The sequence below is a fragment of the Stegostoma tigrinum genome, chromosome 1 (genome assembly GCF_030684315.1).
Source record: "Stegostoma tigrinum isolate sSteTig4 chromosome 1, sSteTig4.hap1, whole genome shotgun sequence".
In the NCBI taxonomy this organism is placed as follows: Eukaryota; Metazoa; Chordata; class Chondrichthyes; order Orectolobiformes; family Stegostomatidae; genus Stegostoma; species Stegostoma tigrinum.
Genome location: NC_081354.1, coordinates 11,899,961 through 11,924,584, shown reverse-complemented (window position 1 = coordinate 11,924,584; position 24,624 = coordinate 11,899,961). Strand labels below are relative to the sequence as shown.

General features: G+C 44.3%; 1 protein-coding gene across 7 annotated transcripts in view; it reads left to right on the top strand.

The window, feature by feature from the left end:
• The window catches only part of lef1 (lymphoid enhancer-binding factor 1), a 163,263-nt gene that overhangs the window by 87,439 nt on the left and 51,200 nt on the right, over nucleotides 1–24,624 (top strand). For 3 of the 7 annotated variants that reach the window (XM_048542317.2, XM_048542289.2, XM_048542303.2), the window contains exons 5-9: nucleotides 1,322–1,412; nucleotides 8,377–8,499; nucleotides 8,867–9,029; nucleotides 11,289–11,396; nucleotides 14,854–14,905. In XM_048542317.2, the coding sequence (XP_048398274.1) occupies nucleotides 1,322–1,412; nucleotides 8,377–8,499; nucleotides 8,867–9,029; nucleotides 11,289–11,396; nucleotides 14,854–14,905 (537 nt within the window). Of the gene's footprint in view, nucleotides 1–1,321; nucleotides 1,413–8,376; nucleotides 8,500–8,866; nucleotides 9,030–11,288; nucleotides 11,397–14,853; nucleotides 14,906–16,938; nucleotides 16,942–24,624 lie in introns of all 7 variants that reach the window. The other 4 variants (XM_048542325.2, XM_048542296.2, XM_048542309.2 and 1 more) reach the window with 2 other exon arrangements.

The following is a 24,624-nucleotide window of genomic DNA, read 5'->3' as shown; positions in this document are numbered from 1 at the left end:
GAACATAGAAAAGTACAGCACAGTACAGGCCCTTCAGCCCACGCTGTTGTGGAATAATCCTAATCCAAAAATAAAATAACCTAACCTACATTCCCCTCAATTCACTGCTGTCCATGTGCATGTCCAGCAGTCTCTTAAATGTCACTAATGACTCCGCTTCCACGACTACCACTGGTAAACTATTCCATGCGCTCACAACTCTCTGGGTGAAGAACCACCCTCTGACGTCTCCTCTATACCTTCCTCTGAACACCTTAAAACTATGACCCCTCGCGGCAGTCAATCCTGCCCTGGGGAAAAGTCTCTGGCTATCGACTCTATCCATGCCTCTCATTACCTTGTACACCTCGATCAGGTCACCTCTCTTCCTCCTTCTCTCCAGAGAGAAAAGTCCGAGCTCAGTCAACCTCTCCTCATAAGACAAGCCCTCCAGTCCAGGCAGCATCCTGGTAAGCCTCCTCTGAACCCTCTCCAAAGCCTCCACATCTTTCCTATAATAGGGTGACCAGAACTGGACACAATATTCCAAGCGTGGTCTCACCAGGGTTTTGTAGAGCTGCAGCATAACCTGCAACTTAAACTCGATTCCCCTGTTAATGAAAGCCAAAACACCATCTGCTTTCTTAACAACCTTATCCACCTGGGTGGCAACTTTGAGGGAGCTATGCACTTGAACAACAAGATCCCGCTGTTCCTCCACACTGCCGAGAATCCTGCCTTTAATCCTATATACAGCATTTAAGTTCGACCTTCCAAAATGTGTCACTTCGCATTTATCCAGGTTGAACTCCAGGTTGAGCTTGTGTTCTGAGGCACTTCGAACTGAAATCCTGAAAACAGACAACTTGACAGCAGAGAGTCAGCACATTCAGCTATTCAGATGAGAGAGGAATAATTAATCTAAAAATTATAAGATCTAATTCTTGTTCCCTCATTCAGGTGTACACAAGAGACTATTGTCAAATGGGAAATAGAAAATGAATGCGCTGTGGCTAAAGGTGAAATGTTAAAGGAGCAATTTCATTATTAATGTTTTTATCAAAAAAAATTATCATCCAGCCCTCAAATCAGAAAAATATAGCCAGATTTAATTTCTGTGATAATTTATGACTTAATCTGTCCTAACAAAGTTGAAACACAAGCAATATAGTTAATCTTGAGTAAACAATGAGATTTAGCGTTTTTAAAAGTTGAAAAGGCTAATTATTTCTTGTCTGATGCATATCCTTTACATTCTTGTATAATTGTATTGAAGTGACTTGTGGTAATCTAATATGCTTGTGTTTTGTTCCCACCTGGACCCCTGCTCCCCTCCTCACAGGCATGCACAGACACCCCCCAGGTCCTGATATCCCCTCCTTCTATCCCCTGTCTCCAGGTGCAGTTGGACAGCTCACGCCCCCTCTCAACTGGTAAGCCCTCGTTTCCTTTGAACTTTTGCAAGTTGGCTGCAAGACCCCTTGCCTTTCTTTATAAGCTCTTTCAAGACTTTGAAATCGAAACTTGCCTCAGAAGAAGTGTCGTGAGACTTTAATTGCTAAATTTGGGCAGGAGAAAAGATTGTAGCGGGTTATCAGCCAGGTAGTTTCAGACGAGCGCTAAGCAATTTGGTCTCAAAATGCATCCTGCGTAGTGCTGCAATAAGCACAGTTGTAGCCAGGAATCTCAAGATTACGTCAGGCTCAACAATGTCGATGTGTGAGTTAGTCTCACACTTGGCCATGTAGGCAATCCCAGGTATCCCTCTGTCTGATGTCATGCACACTTCAGTCTGTGACCTGGTCCACTAATCATGTTTTGTGAATGATTACTGCGCATCCATTTTTGCTCATTTAAACCATAAAATTTCTACAGCAGCTCATTCAGCCCATCCTCAATGCCCCTCTAACAAACATCCCAGCCAGACCCACACCCCCTACTCTATGTCCCTGTGTCCCTGCATTTCCAATAGCTGACCCACCAAACTCATACATCCCTGGGCACTGTGGGCAGTTTAGCACGGCCGATCCACCTAGCCTGCACACCTTGGAACTGTGGGAGGAAACCCATGCAGACATGGGGAGAGTGTGCAAACTCCACACAGTCGCCCGAGGGTGGAATCGAACCCTGGGTCCCTGGCGCAGTGAGGCAGCAGTGCTAACCACTGAGCCACCGTGATGTCTGATGCTGCGGCTGCATCCTGTCTGAGGTTCAACGTAGGCCGAGACAAAAACATCCATTCACATTTTCAGAATTGGCATCAGTCTGTGGCCTTTCACTGGCCTGTTACACATGAAACTGAACTAAATTCAACATGGAGGCCCCACCTTCTCAACCTCTTCCCTCTGCCTGGGCATGATGACCCTCAAGTTAAATTCAGTACCAGCAGTCAGTCTCTCTCTCTCTCTAATCGGCCCTATGATCTGATAGGTCTTTGCGTTTATCTAAATATAAAATATGAAAGCACCGCTCGCTGTTTTCAAACCATACAAAGTTCTGGCTTATTCAATAATGTGACTGTTGGAGGAACAATGAAAATTTGACAATGAGTGTTTCCAATTAAATATGGTTATGTGGATTGGAATGTGTGTGTGTGTGTGCGCGTGTGTGTGCGCCCGTGTGTGTGTGTGTTAACAAGTTGAAACAAACATTCTTACTACCCTGGTGTAGAGCTGGATGAACACAACAGGCCAAGCAGCATTACAGGAGCAGGAAAGCTAACTTTTTGGGCTGAGACCCTCCTTCACGGACACACACACACACACACACACACACACACACACACAGACACAGACACAAGGGCACACACACACACAGATTCTCCAGCATCTGCAGTTCCTACTATCTCTGAAACAATTCTTACTACCCTGTTAATTTGAGGTGTGAATCATTTGTTTTTTGCGGACTACAAAAGAGATGAAGTAAAGGTGACAGAAGGGTTGAGGAAAACAATTGGATGTTGTTCAGCTAAGCTACCCATAAACTGGGCCATGATTGTACATGATGTTTACAATGCTTAGAAGGTCACAGTTGTAGAGGTCTGCAGCACAGAAAAAGGCCCTTCAGCCCATTGAGACAGCACCAGTCAAAAACAACCACTTAGCTAATCTAATCCCATTTTCTAACACTTGGCCCAGAGCCTGTATGCCTTGGCGTTGCAAGTGAACATTTAAATATGTCTCAAGTGTTATGAGGGTTTCTGCCTCTATCGTCCTCACAAGCAGTAAGTTCCACCACACTCTGGCTGACAAAGATTTTCTTCACATTCCCTCCAAACCTCCTGCCCCTTACTTAAAATCTATGCCCCCGGTCATTGATACCTTCACCGATGGGCAAAGTCTGTTCCTTTCTACCCTGTTTAGGCCCTTTATAATTTTATACGATTCAATCATGTCCCTCCTCAATCTCCTCTGCTCTAAGGAAAACAAGCCCAGTCTATCCAGGGATAGTACGAACTGCAGATGCTGGAGAATCTGAGATAACAAGGTGTGGAGCTGGATGAACACAGCAGTCCAAGCAGCATCAGAGGAGCAGGAAGGCTGATGCTTCGGGTCTTGACCCTTCTTCAGAAATTCCTGCTCTGATGCTGCTTGGCCTGCTGTGTTCATCCAGCTCCACACCTTGTTATCCCAGTCTATCCAGACTCTCTTCATAACTAAAACGCTAGCCCAGGCAACTTCCTGGTGAATCTCCTCTGCACCCTGTAATTTGCCACTTTGGTCATTAGTAATCGATCGTTCCCCATGATAAAATGAAAAGCCGAGAAGTTTACTGACTTATAAGAGTTTAACAGGTTTAGCAGTGTCTTGCTGCTTCTCACGCACTACAAGCGAAGGGTGTGAAGCAGGATATCCTCAACCCCATGCCCAAGTCCTGACCTTAGTCCTGTAGCCAGGAGGGGACGTGGATTGTTGGAATGATTGATAGAGAGCAAGGTCCTTGTGTGTTGATGCACACAAAATGGTATGGTACCCATTTTGAGTCTCTCCTGTTGCGATTGGTCATTTAATTGCCAGCATAATTCGAACTAATTCAGATAACATTGTGTGAAACAACTACATTTCAAAATGTGAATTGGAAACATGGAATATCACTCATTCAACTGTTTAGATATTTAAATTGCTGTGAGCATCAAACTTAAAAAATTAATTAGAATATTTTATCTGATTGAAAGCACAATTATTGCAGTTTAATCCATTTTAGCCAGAGAACAACAAAAGGCCAATGTTGTTTAGCTTTTAATTGATCAAAACACTTTTTTCTGTAGCTCATCTCTCACATTTTTCTATTGCAACAAATCACGCACATAGCCAATGTAGAGGAATTGAGCCCAATATTAGAATGCAACCTTCAAAGTTTTCCTCAAAAATAAGAGCTATTTAAATATATGTGTGTGTTCTGACAGGCAGGAAACTAGCAGGTGGCATAAAATTGCCCTGGCTATTTTTTCAAGCTGTCTCATCCTCTGTTAGAGACAGACGAACTGAACTGTTTAAACCGATATATTCAAATTGAAATGGCCATTTCCCAGTCAGATGTAGAGAAAGAATGTATGAATCCTGTGGGGACCAAACAATTTATTCAATGCCCCATTGACCCAGATCGATAAAAAGATGCCAGCCCTGTCAACACTCAAGCCGTGCACTGTGCCCATGTGAGGTCCCTCCATACTCCCTGTCCTCACACTCTGGATAAGAGAGTGTGACTTCCTCCTGTATCCAATATCCCACCTACCCCTCACTCCCCTGCAGTGCTGCTGTGCTACTGGCTTCCAGGAGGGGATTTCAGTCTCAACGAATACGCCCAACCCTATGGGTAACCAAATCCCCTCCTTTCAGAGCCCCTCCCACCAGCCTTCCCAGCCACAACACCCCCTGCCCTACCAACCCCTGCAACGCAGCCTCCCGTCCTGGCTGAGAGTCAGGATCCGAGTGGGCATGTGACTGGATGGGAAGCAATTCGGGGAAATGTCTATTCTGACTAAAATAAATCCGAGCTTCAAGAAGGTTCTGCTTCTGTAATAAAGTACAAAATGATCATTGGAACCTGTGGGCTGGATCTCTTCATGGTATTATGAACCTCACCAAGACAAGACAAACTGGGTATTCACTCGTCTCTGGGGTAGGGAAGATTGTGATTCCAAAATAACTGCTGTATGCGTCCATCCAACAGTTCTTAAGCGGAAAGTGTTGCCTGGTGTTTCAATGCAACAAGTGCTCTTTCTCTTTGCTTTAGACGCTTGCGTATTTTCATAATTGGCACTCAGTCTCTGTAGCTGCAACTGTTTCTTTAAGCCTGTGGTAGCCACACCTCTCTGTGCAGTGAGACCGTTCCGAGGCAAAACAAATATCATGCCCTTTTAAATTGTCACTTGGCAGCACGGAACTCAAAACTTACTGAAGCTGCCCAGCTTGCACTCATCAGGACAAATGCAAGAAAACTAACTTTCAAATTGTCACAACAGTTCATACTCTGTGAGAAAGGCTGCTGATTGGTTGGCAAGTTGGTTGAGTGCCGAAGGTGTTACCATAGAGCTGTGAAGTGTCACTGAATATGTTTTAAGGCCGAGATAAATAGATTGTTGACTAACAAGGGAAATTGAACGAGATGAGGGGAATGTGGAGATGAGCCTACAATCACATCAGCCATGATTATATTAAGTAGCAAAGCAGCCCCCGAGAGGATGAATGGCCTACTCCTGCTTCTAATTCAAATGTTTGTGTGTACGTCTATAAGCAGCAGGGAATTATAGATGCATAGAAGATGGGAGCAGGAGGATGCCATTCGGCCCTTCAAATCTGCTCCACCATTCTTCACGATCCTGGCTGATCGTCCAACTCAACGGCCTGATCCTGCTTTCTCCCCCTAATCTTTGATCCCATTTGCCCCATGTGCTATATCTAGCCACGTCTTGAATATATTCAATGTCTTGGCATCAAATACTTCCTCTGGTAATGAATTCCACAGGCTCACCACTCTTTGGGTGAAGAAATGTCTCCCCATCTCTGTCCTAAATGGTCTACCCCGAATCCTCAGGCTGGGACCCCTGGTTCTGGACACACCCACCATTGGGAACATCATCCCTGCATCTACCCTGTCCAGTCCGGTTAGAATTTTGTAAGTCTCTTTGAGATTCCCCCCCACCCCCCATTCATCTGAACTCAAGTGAAAACAATCCTAACCTAGTCAATCTCTCCTCATATGTCCCCAGGCTTACTGGAATTCAAATAAAAAGTGTATGGCTTAAATGCTTTTGCACAGAACAGGTCCCTGTATGTGAAGGGACGGTAGACGAGCAGTGGGTGTGTTCAGCTGATTATCTTAGGTTGATTCTTAGTGTAGCTATTAACATGCTCAGGATTGTTCAAAAAGAACTAGAGTCTCACATTTTATAGTAGATTTGTTTTGGGTTTTACAAGTGTGGGCATTAATGTGCCCATCACAAACAACGAGATGAATATGCTGTTTGATCAGTCAGTAGTTGGCATCGCCTTGGCACAGAAATTCATTCATAGTGTTGCTCAGTTATGTGGTAGACAGAATATCTCCTTGGACTGATGGCAGTGTCCTGTTAATAAAAAGTATACTTCTGTTGCCAATGTATAGCATCACTATGGATTGGCTGGCTCAATCTGCTTTAGATACCATGCCTTCCCAGCGTAGATCTCATCGAATCGATGGTGGCTCTAATGTACTCATTCGACATTTAACATTCTTGCATTTGTCCAGATGTTTGTAAGACGAAAAGCTTTGGCAACTGTCTGTTTAAATTTAAATGCCCTTTAAATTATTTTTTAACAACGCAGAAATTGCCACTTCCCTTCACTCAGTCTGTTCTTTGTTCCTGAACTCCCCGCATGCAACTACAGTCACGTTTAGATAACTAGAGTTTTATTTTTAAGGTCATCCCTGCACAGTTCAAAAAATGAGGAATTACACAAAGGATAATTCTCGGCAGTAATGTTAACATTTGCACCCTGGGCCCCTCACATGCATTGCCGCTGCTGAGTTTTTGTGTAATTTGACTGTCAGTGAAAAAATAAGTGTTTCTTTACAAGCGTCACTGAAATCTGATGACAGTCCTTTAATACAGACAAAACTATTTTGTACCAGAGTGCAGGTGCAGGTGCATTATAAAGAGATCTGCCCAAGTGACTGTGTTGCACAGCAAAGACTTAAGAATAGGGTCTGTTACTCTTTTCTGGAATTTTCCCCTTATTAATGATTGGCAAGGTGCAATGCACATTAGCTATATTTTAGTGCACCATGGTAATTGTTTCCCTTTCAAGTATAATCCCACTGGCTAATTGGCTCAGCTGGACTTCCTAATAAAGCATGGCTGTTTTAAGGATCTCTGTATCAGTAGTGATACCCAAATGAAGCCTGAGCTTCAGCCACACTCATTCGGTTAACATTATCCACCTCCCCAGCCCAGAGTACACGGCATCTTCTGGGTTTGTTGCAGTGTTCCGCACTGCAGCAATTCTTCCTTTGATGAGGCTCCCGCATTAATAATGCACCTTCAGCCGTAGGTTCAAAACATTGATATATGGAAAGCACACTCCTCGATCCCAAAGGTCTTCCCAGATCCAGCCCTTCCCTCGTCCCAGTCTGGCATTGGAGTCAACTCGAAACTCGCCAGCTGCGACCTTATGGCAAACCCAGTTGGTACCAGGCACACCTGTGCAGATAGGGAGCACTGTTCAGGTTGTAGTTGTTTGGACGAGCACCTCTCTCATTGAACATGCCAGGAGCAACTCGAATTGACATGAGGCGATAGCCTTCTGTGGGGTTGTACATTGCAGGTCAGCTGAGATACGTGCCACATCCCAAAGTTCTAACTGAACAAAGACTAACTCCTTTTGAGCCCTGCAGAATACTTTCATATTTTGACTATTTTCCAGGTGGAGGCAGCTATATGATTAAAAAGAGCGTTAATAATTCATTGTTTGGAATCAGTATTCTGCATAATGTTGCTTGAGAGTGCTTTTGAAACATCGGTCCACATTTATATTCAGACAGGGCATCAGTTAGCTCAGTTTGGCTGGTTTGAAATGCGGTGATGCTTGCAGGATGCTCTCAGTTCCCACAAGCAGAGTTCACCTTGAAAGGCTCTCCTTCTCTACCCGTCCCCGCGCCTGACGTGGTGACCCTCAGGTTAAACCACCACCGATTGCCTCTCTCTAATGGGAGAGCGGCCCTATGGTCTGGTAAGACTGTTACAACTTTACATATTCACTGTGGCTGTTGCTCCAGCCTGCCTTCATCATTGTTGCTTACTTCTGCCCAGTCTGCATCAGTGAAGGCCTATAGCCCCATGACTGCAGTACCATTGTGATTTTAGCGAGTTTGGCGCTGTTTTACAAATTAATTTCTTCTCCTCTATCTCCAATTCAGGTTCTCCCATCCGATGGCCCATGGGAACCCAAATCCTCCTACCACTGGCATCCCACACCCGGCCATTGTGAACCACCAAATCAAGCAAGAACCCATTCACAACGAGATTGAACACATGGACATGTAGGTTGTCAATTTGAAGAGTTGCAGATGATTCTTTTTCTTTGGTAGAGCACAAGTTACTCAATATTTTACCACTGGGATTGACATTTCTTTTTAGGCAGGTGCAAGGAGTTGAGCTAGGGATAGGACAAAGTCTAAATGGATGTTGGAACAGGCTTAAGGGGCTGAATAGCCACCTTCATTCCAATGCTCCATCTAATGTTAGGGAAGTGTGCAAATTCTCACTTTCCTTTTTTGGGGAGGAGGGGTGAGGGGGTGGGGGTGATGTCAGATCGCAGGGGGGTGCGGGATTCTGTGCTTTAATAATTGCTCGAACCACGGGAATGATTGAAATTGGTCAGAAGTGTCTTCTCATATTTGCCGACAGAAAGCCTCACCAGGAAACGAGGAAGGAACAAGAGGCCAAAAAACCTCACATCAAGAAGCCACTCAACGCCTTTATGTTGTACATGAAGGAGATGAGAGCAAATGTAGTGGCAGAGTGCACATTGAAAGAGAGTGCAGCTATCAATCAAATCCTTGGCAGGAGGGTAAGTAACCTGTACAGCAGTCATCAAATCTAGTATCTCTCTCCTTCGTGACCTGGACTTGGACATTGGTTTTGATTTGTGGCCACACAGTGCAGGATATTAAATGCTGAACGAGCTGGGCAGAGCGTGTTTTCCATAGATATGTCCATCCCACTCTCCTCTTCCGACCTGTAGCCGCTGTCTGTGGAATGATCTTCCTGTAAAGGCAAGAGCACACAGCAACGCTAGCAAGCATTGGTTGACCATCTGAAGTTGCCCTTGAACTGAGGGGCTTGCTAGGCCCTTTCAGAGGGCGGTTAAATGTTAGTCACATTGTTGAGGTCTGGAGTCACAAGTGCGCCAGACCATTTAAAGAAGGCACATTTCCCTCCCTATAATACAGTAATTGATGCTGGCTGTTGTAATCACCATTACTGAGATTCCCTTTGTATTCCAGATTTCTTCTGTTGAATCCAGATTCCACCAGTTGCCAGAGATGGACGACAGTCCATGACACCAGTATGTTTTAGGTGTGTCCGCTGTATTATAGTCGGTGATATCACCACTACACCACCACTACGTGGTCACAGTTTACTGGGAATGGCTGCATGTTCTAGTGTACTTCATTTTGATATATTTTCTCAGCCCCACACTTGCCCCACTTGATCAGTTAGTATTCCTGGAACTTTTAGGCTATAACCACCAACCCTGCCCCCTTTGCTCCACAACTGCCTCACCCAGTCAAACAGCCTCTATTCATGTCACCAATCCTTCAGAATTGGCCACCAGAGGTGTTCAAGTAAAACAATACAAAATGAATGGGGTGTGTCTGTTATCACTGGTCTGTTAATCCAGAGGCCCAGGTAATGTCCCAGGGATCTGGGTTCAAATCCTACCACAGTACTTGATAGAATTTTAGTTCGCTTTAACAACAAAACGTGGAATTAAGAGTGTAATGATGATCAGCAATCCATCGTCCATTGTCCTGAAAAACCAACCTGGTTTACTAATGTTCTTTAGGGAAGTGAAACTGCCATCTTTACCTGGTCTGGCCTACGCGTGAGCCTTGACCCACAGCAATGTGCTTGGCTCATAACTGCCCTCTGGGCAATTAGGGACAGGCAATAAATGCTGGGCCTAACCAGCGACGCCCTTGGCCCGTGAATGAATAAAACAAAGCAGTCAGTGTTCGTTACTGATTCTGGGATGTCTCTTCTGAGTGACACAGAGCAGACTTTAATTCCTAGAGACTCCAGGGAAATATGCGAAGTGTCAGCATTAGCCTCCATCATGCTCTCCCTTAAACCGTATCAGTGCTGGGCATTTTTCCAATGAGTCTGTATTGTGGTCGCTGCTCTGTTAGAGCAGCCAGCATTGATGGTGTAAAGGTAAGCCACAGGAAATTGGCCACAGGTCACCTAAAGGTCCTGTGCTCACCCATTGGCATTCCCACAAGAATAATCCCTGTCTTTCATTCCTCACACAAGTGACTAGTGTCAGTTCTAAGAGGTATCTGCCCCGACAGTTACCACTGCCTCTGGCTGTCCTTCTTTGTTCTGTCACTTGATACCTAATGAGGGAAAAGTGCCTCTCATGACCCCCTTTTAGATTTGACATGTTTCCACTGCAGGCTGTAACTGAAGGGTATGTATGAGCGACAGCCTGCTTTATTACAAAAGGGATGAATGCAGAGGCAGAGACAATTGGGAATGAATCAAAGGAACTGTTGTCTGAGGAGCTACCAGTACACACCACAGTGACCCAGGGGAATATCAAGTCGGCAATTCAGGTTCAATTTTTTTTCCACCAGATCTCCAGCTCTTGCCATTGGTCACCAAACATGTCCTTTTTTATAGTGCATCACCTTCCTGCATCAACTGGATTACCTGATTGGAGGATTCTTCATTGGCTGTCAGGTTTCTCTCCCCATTTGTGATACTTCCAGAATAAAGAAAAGGGCAGTTTCCAGTAAAATAATCTTTCAGTCAACACTGGTGTCCAGAGTGAAAGTTCCATGTGGGATTACGATTTACCTGTCAGTGGGTAGGATTGGAATTGGATACCCTTGTGAGAAAGTGTGGGTGCAGACTCTGGTGAAACATTTCATTCCCGTTTTCACCAATAGAAGCAGAAGTTGAGTTCATTTGGGGATGTGGGGCAGTGTTGACACAGTATTGAGCAACGTCAGGTTTACGCGCTGCCTTATGTATAGGTCCCCCTCCAACTCCCCTTTAACGTGTAAATGTTTGAGTAATTTCCTTCCATCTCTTCTTGTCGCAGTGGCATGCTTTGTCTCGTGAGGAGCAAGCGAAGTATTATGAACTGGCTCGCAAGGAGCGGCAACTTCACATGCAGCTATACCCTGGCTGGTCTGCACGAGATAACTATGTAAGTTTCTTGTGTTTCTGTCTGGGCACTTCCACAGGCCTTTCGCCCCCTGTATGGGGGAGCTTTCAGCTCACATAGGAACAAATCTGCAGCTTGAAATAACTCGACCTTACAGAGACAGGGAGTGTTATCTTTACGAGCATTTATAAAGCCGTTTATCTTGTTCAAGCTCATTAGACATAAGCCAATAGGTGACATCACCAGCTCTGATCCCTGTATGGTTTTTACGTTTGTTTTTAATCTTACTTATGACTTATTCAGCTCATTTGTCGATATTGTATGATGTGACTCTGCAGCTGTGAATCATTTGTAGCCACTGTTCATGTTACTTTGCAAAGTCTCAAAGTGAGACTTAAATCAAATAGAGCCATTTCATTATGTCCTCACAGAGGGTCAAACCCATGTAAAGAAATATAAATATATATTCCAGTATTAAATTTCAGGCAGAAGCATACAAAGGGGAAGGTTAGCGTTTTAAACAGGTAGAGTTCCAAGGACATTTCATCCTTTTCCCAGATTGAGTCACACCCACAATCTCATTGTGAAGAGCAAATTGCTTCCAATGACTCAAGTTGGCGTCTGCGTTAATGGTGAAGGGCAAGTCTTGTTCAAAGAGCATGGTGTCCGTGAAAAAGTGTTTGCAGACCTCCCAGGGAGGAGAGCTGGATGTGATTTTCCCCATGCCCTTGCTGTCAGCACAGTTAGTGGAATTGATATGGGTTTGCAAATTGACAGCTGAAGCACATGTGCCCCTCAACATTCAGCTGGTGAGCTGGCCCATTATAGATCAACAGGAAAGAAAACCTCTAATAAAAGGGGAGCACTGGCGATGTTGGAAATCTGAAGCAAGCACAGAGAATGCTAGAAATACTCAGCAGGTCTGGCAGCATCTGTGGGGAGAGAAACGGGGTTACGTTTCGTGTCTGGGATAATGATTCTTCTGAAGTGAAGTCATATGGGGCTCAAAGTGTTAACTCTGTTTTGCTCTCTCCATAGATACCAGACCTGCTGAGTTTCTCCAGCAATCCCGGTATTTGTTAGGGAAGAAAATCTGGTGGATTCAGTTACAGATGAAATAGTAACCCTGAAAACAAAAATGCTGGGGATCACAGCAGGTCAGGCAGCATCCATGGAGAGAGACCAAGCTAATGCTTTGAGTCTAGATGACTCTTCATCAGAAGAATCATTATCCCACACTCGAAACTTAATTCATCTAGACTCAAAACGCTTGCTTGCTCTCTCTCTGTGGATGCTGCCTGACCCACTGTGATCTCCAGCATTTCTGCTTTCCATACGGATTCTATCACCTGCAGTAATTTGCTCCCACGTTGGGAATAACCACCACTGCTAGTTTTGGGCATTGGTGACAGAAATGACTCCGACTCTTTCACCAAGGTCGTGCTTGCTTAAATTGACAGAGGTGGAGAAAATCCTTCCCTTTTCTCTATCATTTTTCTCCCTGCCTTTCTTTCCTGAAGAATTTGACCCTTCATGAAGATGTGACTCCACACCAGAGTCTCTCACCTTGCCTGTGGGATTAATTATTCACATGGCTTTTTGCAGCCAGTGATTGGTAGGCTGTTCAGCCACAGGGAGAAGGTGAGAGACTCCCCCGACATTGGCACATACAATAACCATGACTGTGAATCTCCTCCCCTCAGTAAGTTGTGGGCTATGAAACCAGATACAGAGATTCTACAAGTTGCCCAAATGAGATCAACCAACCGGGCGTTGAACATGAAACCTTGCTGGGTTGCATGATTCAATGACTCCTATCTCCATCGAGCTGATGTATTGTGGGACACTGAGAATCTTTACATTGGAAGCTGAAGCCCCTGTTTAGTTTCCCTCTCGGTTGCTGTACATTCTTCTGATTTGTCACCAGTTGGATTTGGGCTTCAGTATGACTCAGAAAGATGTCACAAAATCACATTGTGCACAATTGAATCCTGGACATAAAGCGACATTTGAAATCAAATCAAATAGAGCCATTTCATTATGTCCTCACAGAGGGTCAAATCCATGTAAAGAAATATAAATATATATTCCAGTATTAAATTTCAGGCAGAACCATACAAAGGGGAAGGTTAGAGTTTTAAACAGGTAGAGTTCCAAGGACATTTCATCCTTTTCCCAGATTGAGTCACACCCACAATCTCATTGTGAAGTTGTGAATAGACGCTCTGTTAGAAAGCCATTGGACCTTGGCTCCTGTTGTCTTCATGTCATTTGTTACAGTACCCCTGCTGTAATATGAGTCCTGTCACAAAGCACACTATACATTTGTCAGCCTGTTTTAGACTAAGATTTGCTTTGACTGGTTCTGTGCCTCAGTGACTAGAGATCTAAATATTAGTGACACTTCTACCAGAGTTAATTTGCGTTTGCAATTTCTACATATGTAAGTGAACTGACAATAATGGAACTTTTACTTGTCTTTATCCAATTTCTCCTGAGCATTTCTTTTTCGCTTTGTCATTGTTGGCGAGAGTCATCCAGTAGAGGTGTAACATTAAATTTGCATGGAGCACCGGTTCCCTCTCAACTGGAGTAGTCCATCCAGTCCTGGGCAAGCATGCCTTTCAGAGAGATGTGTAGACATCAGAGAGAGTGCAGAAAAGATTCACAAAAATGATTTCAGGGATGAGGAACCTCAGTTACATAAAGTTGTTTGCCTTGGAGGAGGAGAATTGACAGTAATAGTCCTCAAAATCATGAGGAGTCTGGGCAGGGTAAAAAGTGAAAAGAATGTTGCTGTTAGTGGAAAGATTGAGAACAAGAGAGCACAGATTTAAGGCAAAAGAACTGATGGAAAAATAAGGACATTTCTTCACCCAGCAAGTGGGTGGTGATCTGAAGGGCATGCATAATATCGATAGGGAGGGAGATCTCTTTGAGATATTTGAGAAATAATCGGATTAATATCGAAAAGGGAAGAATGAGGAAGGCACCTGAGAGAAACTTTGGGGAGTGGCAGGAGGTAGGTTGCTCCTTCAGGGAGTTAGCACAGCTACAGCAGACTGAATGGCCTCCTTGTGTACTGTGCCCATTCTGTGAAGTGCTTCATTGGCTGTAAAGTGCTTTAAGTTGCAAAAATTACTATATTAATGCAGATCCTTTCTTCCAGTTCCCTGTACTGTGCACCCAGACTCTGCCAATGGGGAACAAAGTTCCCACTGTTGTATATTAATAATCTTGTGCATTGTATAACTTGTATCTCTATGTGATCGAAACAGTATTGATATTGAGAGCATTGACTTTATTGGTAAAATTGGCATTTCACAGTAGCACAAAGATGGTGATAATGAATTGTGAATGTTAAGGATAATCAGGCTGGCACACTTGACCAATTCATACTGTTTGCCAGAACTGTTTCTTGTGGGATTTGCTTGTAGTTATTGTTCAGTTTGTATACATAACTGATCTATAAAATATCTTGAATTTGTTTCAAATGTTGAAGGGAAAGAAGAAGAAGAGGAAACGTGAAAAGATGCAGGAAACCACCTCAGGTAAGAATTAAAACAATATATTACCTAACATTGCAACTCATTTCAGTAAATCTTTGCACTTCTATGTGAACTCAGCATAAAGATTGTCATTCATTGCAATCCTGCTGCATTGAATTGATTCCCTTTCTTCCTGATTATTTGCCTTAACACAGTGGAAATGGGTTTTCTGAAACAGCTATTTGTCTCTTCTTCTGATCTTTGCTCTTCTGCTGTTCTTTGCAGACCTAAATCTGACGGAGTAACTTTTCAGAAAACGTGGCGTGTTAGTAGCTCATAACTGTAGGATTCATGGTGCAACTCATAACTGAGCATTCCTGTAACTGCTTCTGTTTATTGGAGGTGTTGTAACACAGTCTCTGGTTTGTCTATCCATTCAGTGTCCTCCTCAGCTGAAGCAGTGAGATGCCTCCCACAGTAGAACTTATTGGGCAGTTTAATGTGATGTGTTTGTGCTCTGGGTCTCATGACCACACTCATACTTCACATCACCCTCGACCTTTCACCCCGGAACATGTCTGAATAGATTCAGTTGAGTAACACTGACTGCTTTTGAGGGAACTTTGATGCCAAGGGTCATTGGGGTTGGGTCATTGCTGACATGTGAGGAGTTTGTTCTCTATGAGACCCCTGCTGAGTTATATGGATGGCATCTGATAGGGTCATAGTTTGAAACTTCTACAAGAGACTTGTTGAGAGTTTGAGCTGATCCAAGCAGACAAACATAATGAATTGTCCTATTCATGATTACATTCACACGACACTTATTCTTTTGATCCTGTGCTTTGCCAAGGAAATTTTGCGACAGAGAGTTTTGGAGATTTAAAAATGACGGGCAGAAACCAGATGGGGGTGCCTCGCTTCCATAAGTCTAGTTTTTTTTCTTGCCAAAAGAGGAAAGAGACCTTATTTATCAGGGGAGGGCAACTCAAACTCACCCAAGCAATTTGAACCTGTTGCTGAGTTCAGAGAAATCTCATTTTGACGGTTGCAAGTACATTTGATCTCACTGTGGGAGTCACACTTGATAAAACTAGTGTAAATTCAATTAAAGAACAGTTGAAATCTGTATAACTGTCATCAGTTGCTCTTTAAATTTTAAAAGCTATTTTGTAGCTGGTAGCAAAGGCTAAGAAAGATAAATTATTTGCAGACTGCTTTGATTGATTGTTGTCAGTTGGAAATAAAATAGTGTCTAGCCTGTAACCTCAGTAGAACAATTTGTTGACACTGCTCCCAGGGCTCTTATAACATTGATACGAATGCTTGGCTGAGTTTCAAACACTATAGTTATCTCAGCAGAGGGTTCTGAGTTCACAGCTTGATTAAAAACTGAAAGAAACTATGACATGATTAACTGTCTTTGATGTGGACCTGAACAGTGATTTGTTTTGGTAAGCAATTAACCACTCAAGATTTGAAAGCTTCTAAGGGGTTCCATGAATAAGGTTTTATTTTTCACTATTAAGTGTGTAAGGAGTGAAAGCTGTACTAGACTTCTGGACAATTGCTTTTTCTTCTCTCCGAATGACTCCTGAAGTCTATGGTGGGAATACTGGCTAAGTGACCTGGAGGTTATGTGGGCACTTGAGGGTGGGTGGGTGGGTGTATGAGTTGGCATTGAGTTGACATGGAGTGTACGGGGGTATAGTGAGTTGGGAAATTTCTCGACTTGAGCTACCTGCCTCCGTAGACAAAGGCTGACCCATTGTGTCCATCCATTATTGGCCTCTCAGCGAGCAGGTTTCACAGCATCTTTTGTATTTCAAAATAAAGCTACCTAAACCCGGCAGCTACTGAGCAGATATTACTCCCCTGTAGTGGAGTAATTTGCACAAGACAGAAAAGTTCGCAAGAGCCAAGAAGGACCTCCTTCCCCTAACCTCCTTCCTCTCCCAACTTCTAGCGCACTCTTCAAAGGTGTACTTAGTGCTAAAACACACCGAGATGTCTACATTTATGTGCTCGGAGTTAGCTCACCTCCCCGGTACAGGGATGGACAACTCGCATATCTCTGCTTAAAGCCCAGACGAAAGGTGGTAGTGATAAACTTCAAGAGGACTTTGGCTGTTTCAATGGGCAAACTCTTGGCAGGTCCAATTTAATGTAGAGAAGTGTGAAGTGAAAGATGTTGGCAGGAAGATTGAGGAGAGGCGACATAATACAAAGGGTAGAATTCAATCAGACACTATGGAACGGAGAAATGTGTCCAAATCATTGGAGATGGCAGGGCTTATTGAGAAATTGTTTAAAAGTACGTGCCAGTCGCACAATGGCTTAGCAGCTAGTACCACTGCCTCACAGCACCAGGTTTGATTTGTTGGGTGACTGTCTGTGGGGAGTTTGCACATTCTCCCCATGTCTGCATGGCTTTCCTCTGGGTGCTCTGATCTGGGCCTGGGTGGGATGCTTTTCGGAGGGTCAGTGTGAACTAGATAAGCTGAATGGCCTGCTTCCACACTGTAGGGATTCTTTGACTCTATACGATCTTATAAGTAAAAGGAGAGAGTCCAAAAGCAAGGAGGTGATGGTGAACCTCTATTAAACTCACTAGTTTGGCCTCAACTGGAGTATTGTGTCCAATCGTGGACACCTCAGTTCGGAAAAGCTAACGGTTCTGAGGTTTGTAAATCTTGAACCAGACAGCAATGGAGGCTGAACCATTGGATCTGATTCACAGCTGAGTTAAACAGCCTCTTCATTTACAAGTGAATTGAGGGATGATGGGTGTCAGGCAAGACAGTGGGGTTGGAAGCCCCATGATCAGATCCGCCATCATTTTACTGAATGGCACCGTGAGGCTTGATGGGCCGAATGGCCTATATCTCCTAATTTTATGATCTTAGCTGTAATGCATTTGCTGAGAGTTGCTCTTGACGTCACAGACCATAGAATCCTTCCAGTGCAGAAAGAGGCCACTTGACAAATCGAGCCTGCACCAATCCTCTGAAGATCATCCCATCCAGACTTCCACTCTTTCCCTGTAACACTGCATTTCCCATGACTAGTCTCCCGAGCCTGCACATCCCTGGTCACTATGGGGCAATTTAGCATGGCCAATTCACTTAACCTGCTTGTCTTTGGACTGTGAGAGGAATCCAGAGCACCCGGAGGAAACCCACACAGACGTGGTGAAAACATGCAAACAACATACAGACAGTCACCTGAGGCTGGAATCAAACCCAGGTCCCTAGCATTGTGAGGCAGCAGTGTTAACCGCTGAGCCACGGTGCTGCCCAGCTGGGCACTGTTCTGTAGCTATTGTATAATTCCATTAATTTGTTATTGGTACAAGTCCCCAGAAACAACTCATTTGCTGAGTTTGAGATGAATAGTTGGCCACTAATCTGTAGAAGGATCATGCTTCAGTGATGTTCAGCAACGTTCTCTCCACAAGTGCGTAAGGGCTTTCTCCTGCGGCCCCATGGTTAGGTGCATGAGGGCTTTGGCTTTTCTTGACCCTGTTTAGCAGGGAACACACTCGATGTCATACCTCAAAACCAACCCGTTGACAGATGGGTGCTTGTCACAAGGAGCTTGTTGGTGATGTCCATGTTTCCCATTCCTTGATCCAGTGGGGGTCTGCTGGTGGGTCTTGCTCAGTAGGGTGACCCTGTATGGGACAAAATCGGTTGTTTTATTGTATTCTTGGCAAATTGCAATTAATAACAACGTGGGGGGGGGCTGGGTGAGGTGTCGTAATTTTACAAACTTCTTTATTACTCCATCCATGCAATGTATTTAAACATTTGATATGTTTTGATGTGCACTGGATGTGTTGTTCAAGTTGTCGCTAGTTTCTGTTATTATGCTAATATCTCTTTCAAACCACATTACGGAGTTAAAAATCAAGGGCTCGAGAAATTCTACAGGTCTAGCAGAATCTGCAGTCCCAAAGGAAAATCTTATTCAGTTCACTGTTAACTCTGTTTCTGTCCTCCAGATTCTGTCAAATCTGCTGAGTTTCCCCAGTATTCTGTCTTTGCAGTGGATATTGAAATATTTTACTTCCATCTTCCCAGGTCAACAGTTAACTTTTTATAGAATGTTAATTCATCCAAGTATTTTCGAACTTCTCTCTGACCCCAGACGTTTCAAAAGTCAATATTTCAAAAGTCGATATTTCTATTGGCTAACGTCTGTTGCAGAGGGAAGGAGAAAACCCTGTCTTTTTCCAGCGTAATTTTTTTAAACAACCTCATGTTCCAAAGCCAAAACTGCATAGTGTTGTAATACAGGCACATGTACCAATTTGTGAGTAGCACGCTCCCAGAAACGGAATTGCCTCTGATTTAGGGTGAGGGTAAAAGCGTTGTTGGAGGAGTTGAACGTACAATCTGTGTTAACACTAGTCAAATACTCAGTGCTGGTTTATTAAAGGTGCTGTTTTGTTGCTGAGATTCTTAACTGCAATCCTGTTTTGGGTGGAACCAAAAGACTTCTAATGCATTTTGAAGAAGAACAGAGGAACTTACTGGATCACAAAGTGTGGAGCTGGATGAACACGGCAGGCCAAGCAGCACCTCAGAAGCACAAAAGCTGACATTTCAGGCCTAGACCCTTCATCAGAGCTCGTCAGCTTTTGTGCTCCTGAGATGCTGCTTGGCGTCAAGAGGGACACAGCGGGAGAGGGTGAGCAGTGGTTAGACAGGTCACTATGGAGTGGGTAGCTGAGGTTCAAAGTGAATGTTTACAACCAGCCAGTGGGTTTTTGGTAGTTGGTGGCTGTGTGGGAGGAAGTGGGGTTGATGTTTGCAAGGACGGGAAATCAGGGGAGGGCTGTTGCAAGACTCGTTCCGTGCCATTCATGAAATGAAACTAGCTGACAAAAACAAGTGGCACAGTGGGTTTTGTATAACTAAATTAAACAAACATGGCTAGGAGGAGGCCAGCAGAACTCATTACACTGCGATTGGCATGTGAGGTCTTATTACTCGGCTTTATTCTTCTGGGTTGTAGGGCAGTCACTGCATTCCTGTCCTGGGACAGACACAACAGGGAGAACACCATTATACTTGCGACCTAGCTAACCATTGAGATGTCTTTCCTGACGGTGTGGAGGCTTATGTATCTCAGGCTGGAGGATGCTTATTCCCCTGTGTGGAGTTGGCAGGCATAAGGGATGAAAGTCTCCTTCTGACCTTTTGAAGCTGCAGCTAATTGCTTCAAGCAACCCTTCAGCTGAATGGCGCATTGTTTTCAACTTTGTACTGAGCCCTACCGACAGGCGCAGGAGTAAACAGCAGTGCTCGGGGCAAGTGTAATTCGGCTCAGGAACCAGTCATGGGCCAGCTTTTCCCTTCGGGAACTGGGCTGTCCCAGGAGTGCAATTTGGAAAGGGCGGAGGGTGGAGGTTGTGGGTAGTTGGGGGGGTGGGGGGGTGGAGGTAGGGAATGATGGGAAAACAAGCAGAACTCCTGTCCATTGTTACTGACCACTATGGGTGTGCGGACTCTGGTTAAAGGCAGGGTTTGACATTGTGAGTGAAGCGTCTCAATAGATTGCCCACCAACATGAGGGGTTGGGGGCAGTTGTATCCTGGGGGATCCCCCTGCTCCTAACCAGGACTGGAATTTTGTGTCATATGTGAGGCAAGAGGCCCCAGTGGCACTGGATCACAAGCGTATGATTAGAACCATAGCCAACCATTCAAACTCATTGTGTCACCTCAGCCTGAAGGGGAGATCACTGCCTGAAAATCATTGAACCTTACAGCACAGAAACAGACCCTTCAGCCCATTGTACCTCTTTAAGCTCTTTTAAAGAACCATCCAACTGCCCTGACCTAAACGCAAATCCCTGCATATATTTCCCTTTCAAATGTTTATTCAGCTCCCCGCTGACAATTGAAACTGCTTCCAATGTCCTTTCAGGTAATTCAGTACAGATCGTGATAACTGTTAAAAAAAAGCCTCCCAACGCCAAACCCAGACCTCCCACCATCCCAGTTTTTGATGCCAGTTTTCTTGAAACATACATATTTGATTATTTTAACAGAATAACAATGTTTAGGTTTATTTTTGCATTTTTGTAGCTTTTATGACAATCCTGACCATTCGGTTCTGCATGTGATAGCATTCTCTAATTAAGAACTAAAAAGATGTCTCATTTACACAATGGCATAGTGGGATTTGAAGTCAAGATTTTTTTGGGTAATTCATTCAGGCTGGATTACCGATCTAGTACAATAACCAGTAAACTCCTTCCGATCATGCTAAAGACCGCCATAAGCGGCCACGCACTGACCTGTACTGCTTGTGGTATCGGAGCAGCTTGAACTGGTGGTGACAGTGTGAGTGCAAATGGACAAGGGGTCAGGGTCTGAGCAGCGCCCTACCCCATTCTCAGGCAACTGTGACAGGAGTGCCTGAACAACAATTAGACCTGGAAGGTCTGTAACAGGAAGCACAGGCAGAACAATGTTCTTAATCAATTTTCGGCACCTACTAACCACATCACTGGCCTAGAAAGCAGCAACAGAGAGATTAAAATTAGCTCTGTGAGCTTTTCTAACCATTGCCTTTGACAAGATGAAAATCCAGGCCGCTAACCTTTGCTATGCATGCACTGAACCACAATTTATACACAAAATGTATTTTAAAAGCTGTATACGTTGGTATAAGATAATAAAATGTGAGGCTGGATGAACACAGCAGGCCAAGCAGCATCTCAGGAGCACAAAAGCTGACGTTTCGGGCCTAGACCCTTCATCAGAGAGGGGGATGGGGGGAGGGAACTGGAATAAATAGGGAGAGAGGGGGAGGCGGACCGAAGATGGATCTTCGGTCCGCCTCCTCCCCCTCTCTCCCTATTTATTCCAGTTCCCTTCCCCCATCCCCCTCTCTGATGAAGGGTCTAGGCCCGAAACGTCAGCTTTTGTGCTCCTGAGATGCTGCTTGGCCTGCTGTGTTCATCCAGCCTCACATTTTATTATCTTGGAATCTCCAGCATCTGCAGTTCCCATTATCTCTGATACGTTGGTATAAGAGTTCAGATTCATTTGCTTTCCATCTCTAATTTCTGTATTAGTATTCTGCATTATTACATTATGGTACTTCATTTGCTAATTTATTTATGCCAAATAATCCCATTAAGTTAGGCACTTTTCAACATAAGGTTTCTCTTGGCAATATTGCAAGAAAGCACTTTGATAAAAGACTGCATAATAATAGTTATTGGATTAATTTCTATTTGCAAGGACAAGAGGGAGCAAGTTCTCTTTGCTACCTCTGCCCTTCATAGTGGAGATAAGCAGTGGGATAGTGCTACTGGTCACTGTACAAGAACCCAAAATGAAAGACCAACAGGACCACAGGGAGGTTGGGAGCTCTTGATGGATGAGACAGATGAATGTTCTTATTGAGAAGGTCTTGAAGGTTAATAAGAAAGGATAGAAATCCATGCTGGGATGAGACTGGCCAGGGAGGAGATCACAAAAAAGAACACTATCACGATGCAGATTAAGGGATAAGTCTGAGACTCACCAGTGACCGTTCACTTCTGCAAACTCACCCTTGTTTATCTAGACATTGGCACTTCCAATAATTCCATGGTTGTGACAGAAATATTGACCCAAAGGCACAGGCGGGCATGTGCCTTGAGGCAGATATCTCGCAAATATTGCTTTCAGTCTGAAAATTGAAGAATTATCCATTGAGAACCCTTTCAATCTTTACAAGCCTCACTAACTGTACAACATTTCAAAGTAATGTTTTCCGATGACAGATGCTAAGCTAACTGGCCTGTAGTTAACTCAGAGACAGTAGGAACTGCTGATGTTGGAGTCAGAGATAACACAGCATGGGACCAGAGGAACACAGCAGGTCAGGCAGCATCAGAGGAGCAGGAAAGTTGATGTTTTGGGTTGGAACCCTTCTTCAGAAATGGGGGAGGGGTGGAGGGACCTCTGAGATAAATAGAGAGAGGAGGGGTGGGGCTGGGGAAGTTAGGTGGGATGGTGATAGGTTAGTGCAGGTTGGCAGTGGTAGCGATTGGCCAGTGAGGTGGGAGGGGTGAATAGGTGGGAGAGAAGATGGACAGGTTGTGTCAGGTCAAGGAGGCGGGGATGAGAGGGAGGATTGTTCATGGGATGAGGCTGGGGGTGGGGAGATTTTGAAACTGGTAAAGTCCACATTGAGACCATAGGCCTGTAGGCTCCCAAGGCAGAATATGAGGTGCTGCTCCTCCAGTTTCCGAGTGGCTTCACTGTGATGCTGGAGAAAGCCCAGGATGGACATGTCACACAGGGACTGGGAGGGGGCGTTGGAGTGGTTCACGACTGGAAGGTGTTGTCGTTTGTCGTGAACAGACCACAGCAGCTCTACAAAGTGGTCTCCATGTCTCCGCTTTGTCTCACCAATGCAGAGGAGGCCACATCAGGAGCAGCGAATGCAATAGACCACATTGGCAGATGTGCAGGTGAACCCCTGTCTGATGTGAAAGGTTTTTTTGGTTCCTTGGATGGAGGTGAGGGGAGAGGTGTAGGGGCAGGTGTAGCACTTCCTGCGGTTGAATAAATAGTTTAAATACATTGCATCACTCTTCAAAGTAAAAGAGTCAAAATACATTCCAAAAACACTAAATAGTAAGGACCAAAAGAGCATGAGGAAGCAAATGCAATAATTATCTGTGGAGAAAAATCCTAGGGAAATTAAGGAAACTAAAGATCTAGAAGTCCCATGCACCAAATGGAATACATCCTAGGATTTTAAGGGAAGTTGCCATGGAGATAGTGTATTATTCTGGTAGTAATTGTCCAAGATGTCTTAGATTCTGGAAAAGATTCCCAAGGATTAGAAAATAGCCAATATCAATATAATACCTTTATTCAGGAAGGGATGAAGGCCAGTTATGTTAACGTCTGTTGTCGGAACATGTTGAGAGTCCATTCAAAAGGATGCAATAGTAGAAACACATTCAAACAGAGTCAATGTGACCCCTGGAAAGGAAAATTGCACCTGACAACTTCATTACAGTTCTTTTGAGGAGGTAGCGAGCAGGATAGATAAAGGGGAGCAGTGTATTTTCAAAGGCATTCGATAACGTGTTGTACACAAATCTACTTAGACTTGATCCCACGGTGTTGGGGTCACATATTAACATGGATTAAAAATGAACTATCAGAAAGAGGACGGAGTTGGGATGAGGGGGTCATTTTCAGGATTGCAGTCTACACCTCATGGGTGCCATGTGAATCAGTGCTGGGGCCATTCTTATTTACATTATGCACACATGACTTGGACGAGGGAAGTGAATGAACTATCACCAAGTTTGTGGATAACACAGATGGAGGTGGGAAGGCAAGTGGTAATAGTTATAGAGTCAGCAGAGGGATGCAGGTAGGTTGGGTAAGTGGCCAAAAACTTGGCAGATGAAATACAATGTGGGGAAATGCGACATCATGCACTTTGGCAGGAAGACTAGTGGAGCTAAATGTTAAGTAAGTGGAGAAAGACCGCAGAAAGCAGCGGCACAGGGGGATTTGGGATCCTCGTGCATAAATCACAAAGCGTTAGGAGGCGAGTTCAAGCAGTTATGGGGAAGGGAAATGTAATGTTGGCTTTTATTTCAAAGGGAGTGAAATATAGTAACAGGGAAATCGTGTTAAAACTGTGCAAGGCAGTAGTCAGACCTCAGCTGGAAGGCCGTGGCAGTTTTGCTCCCCTTATCGAGAGAAAGATATTTCAGTATTAAAGGCAGTCCAGAGAAGGCTCACGAGGTTG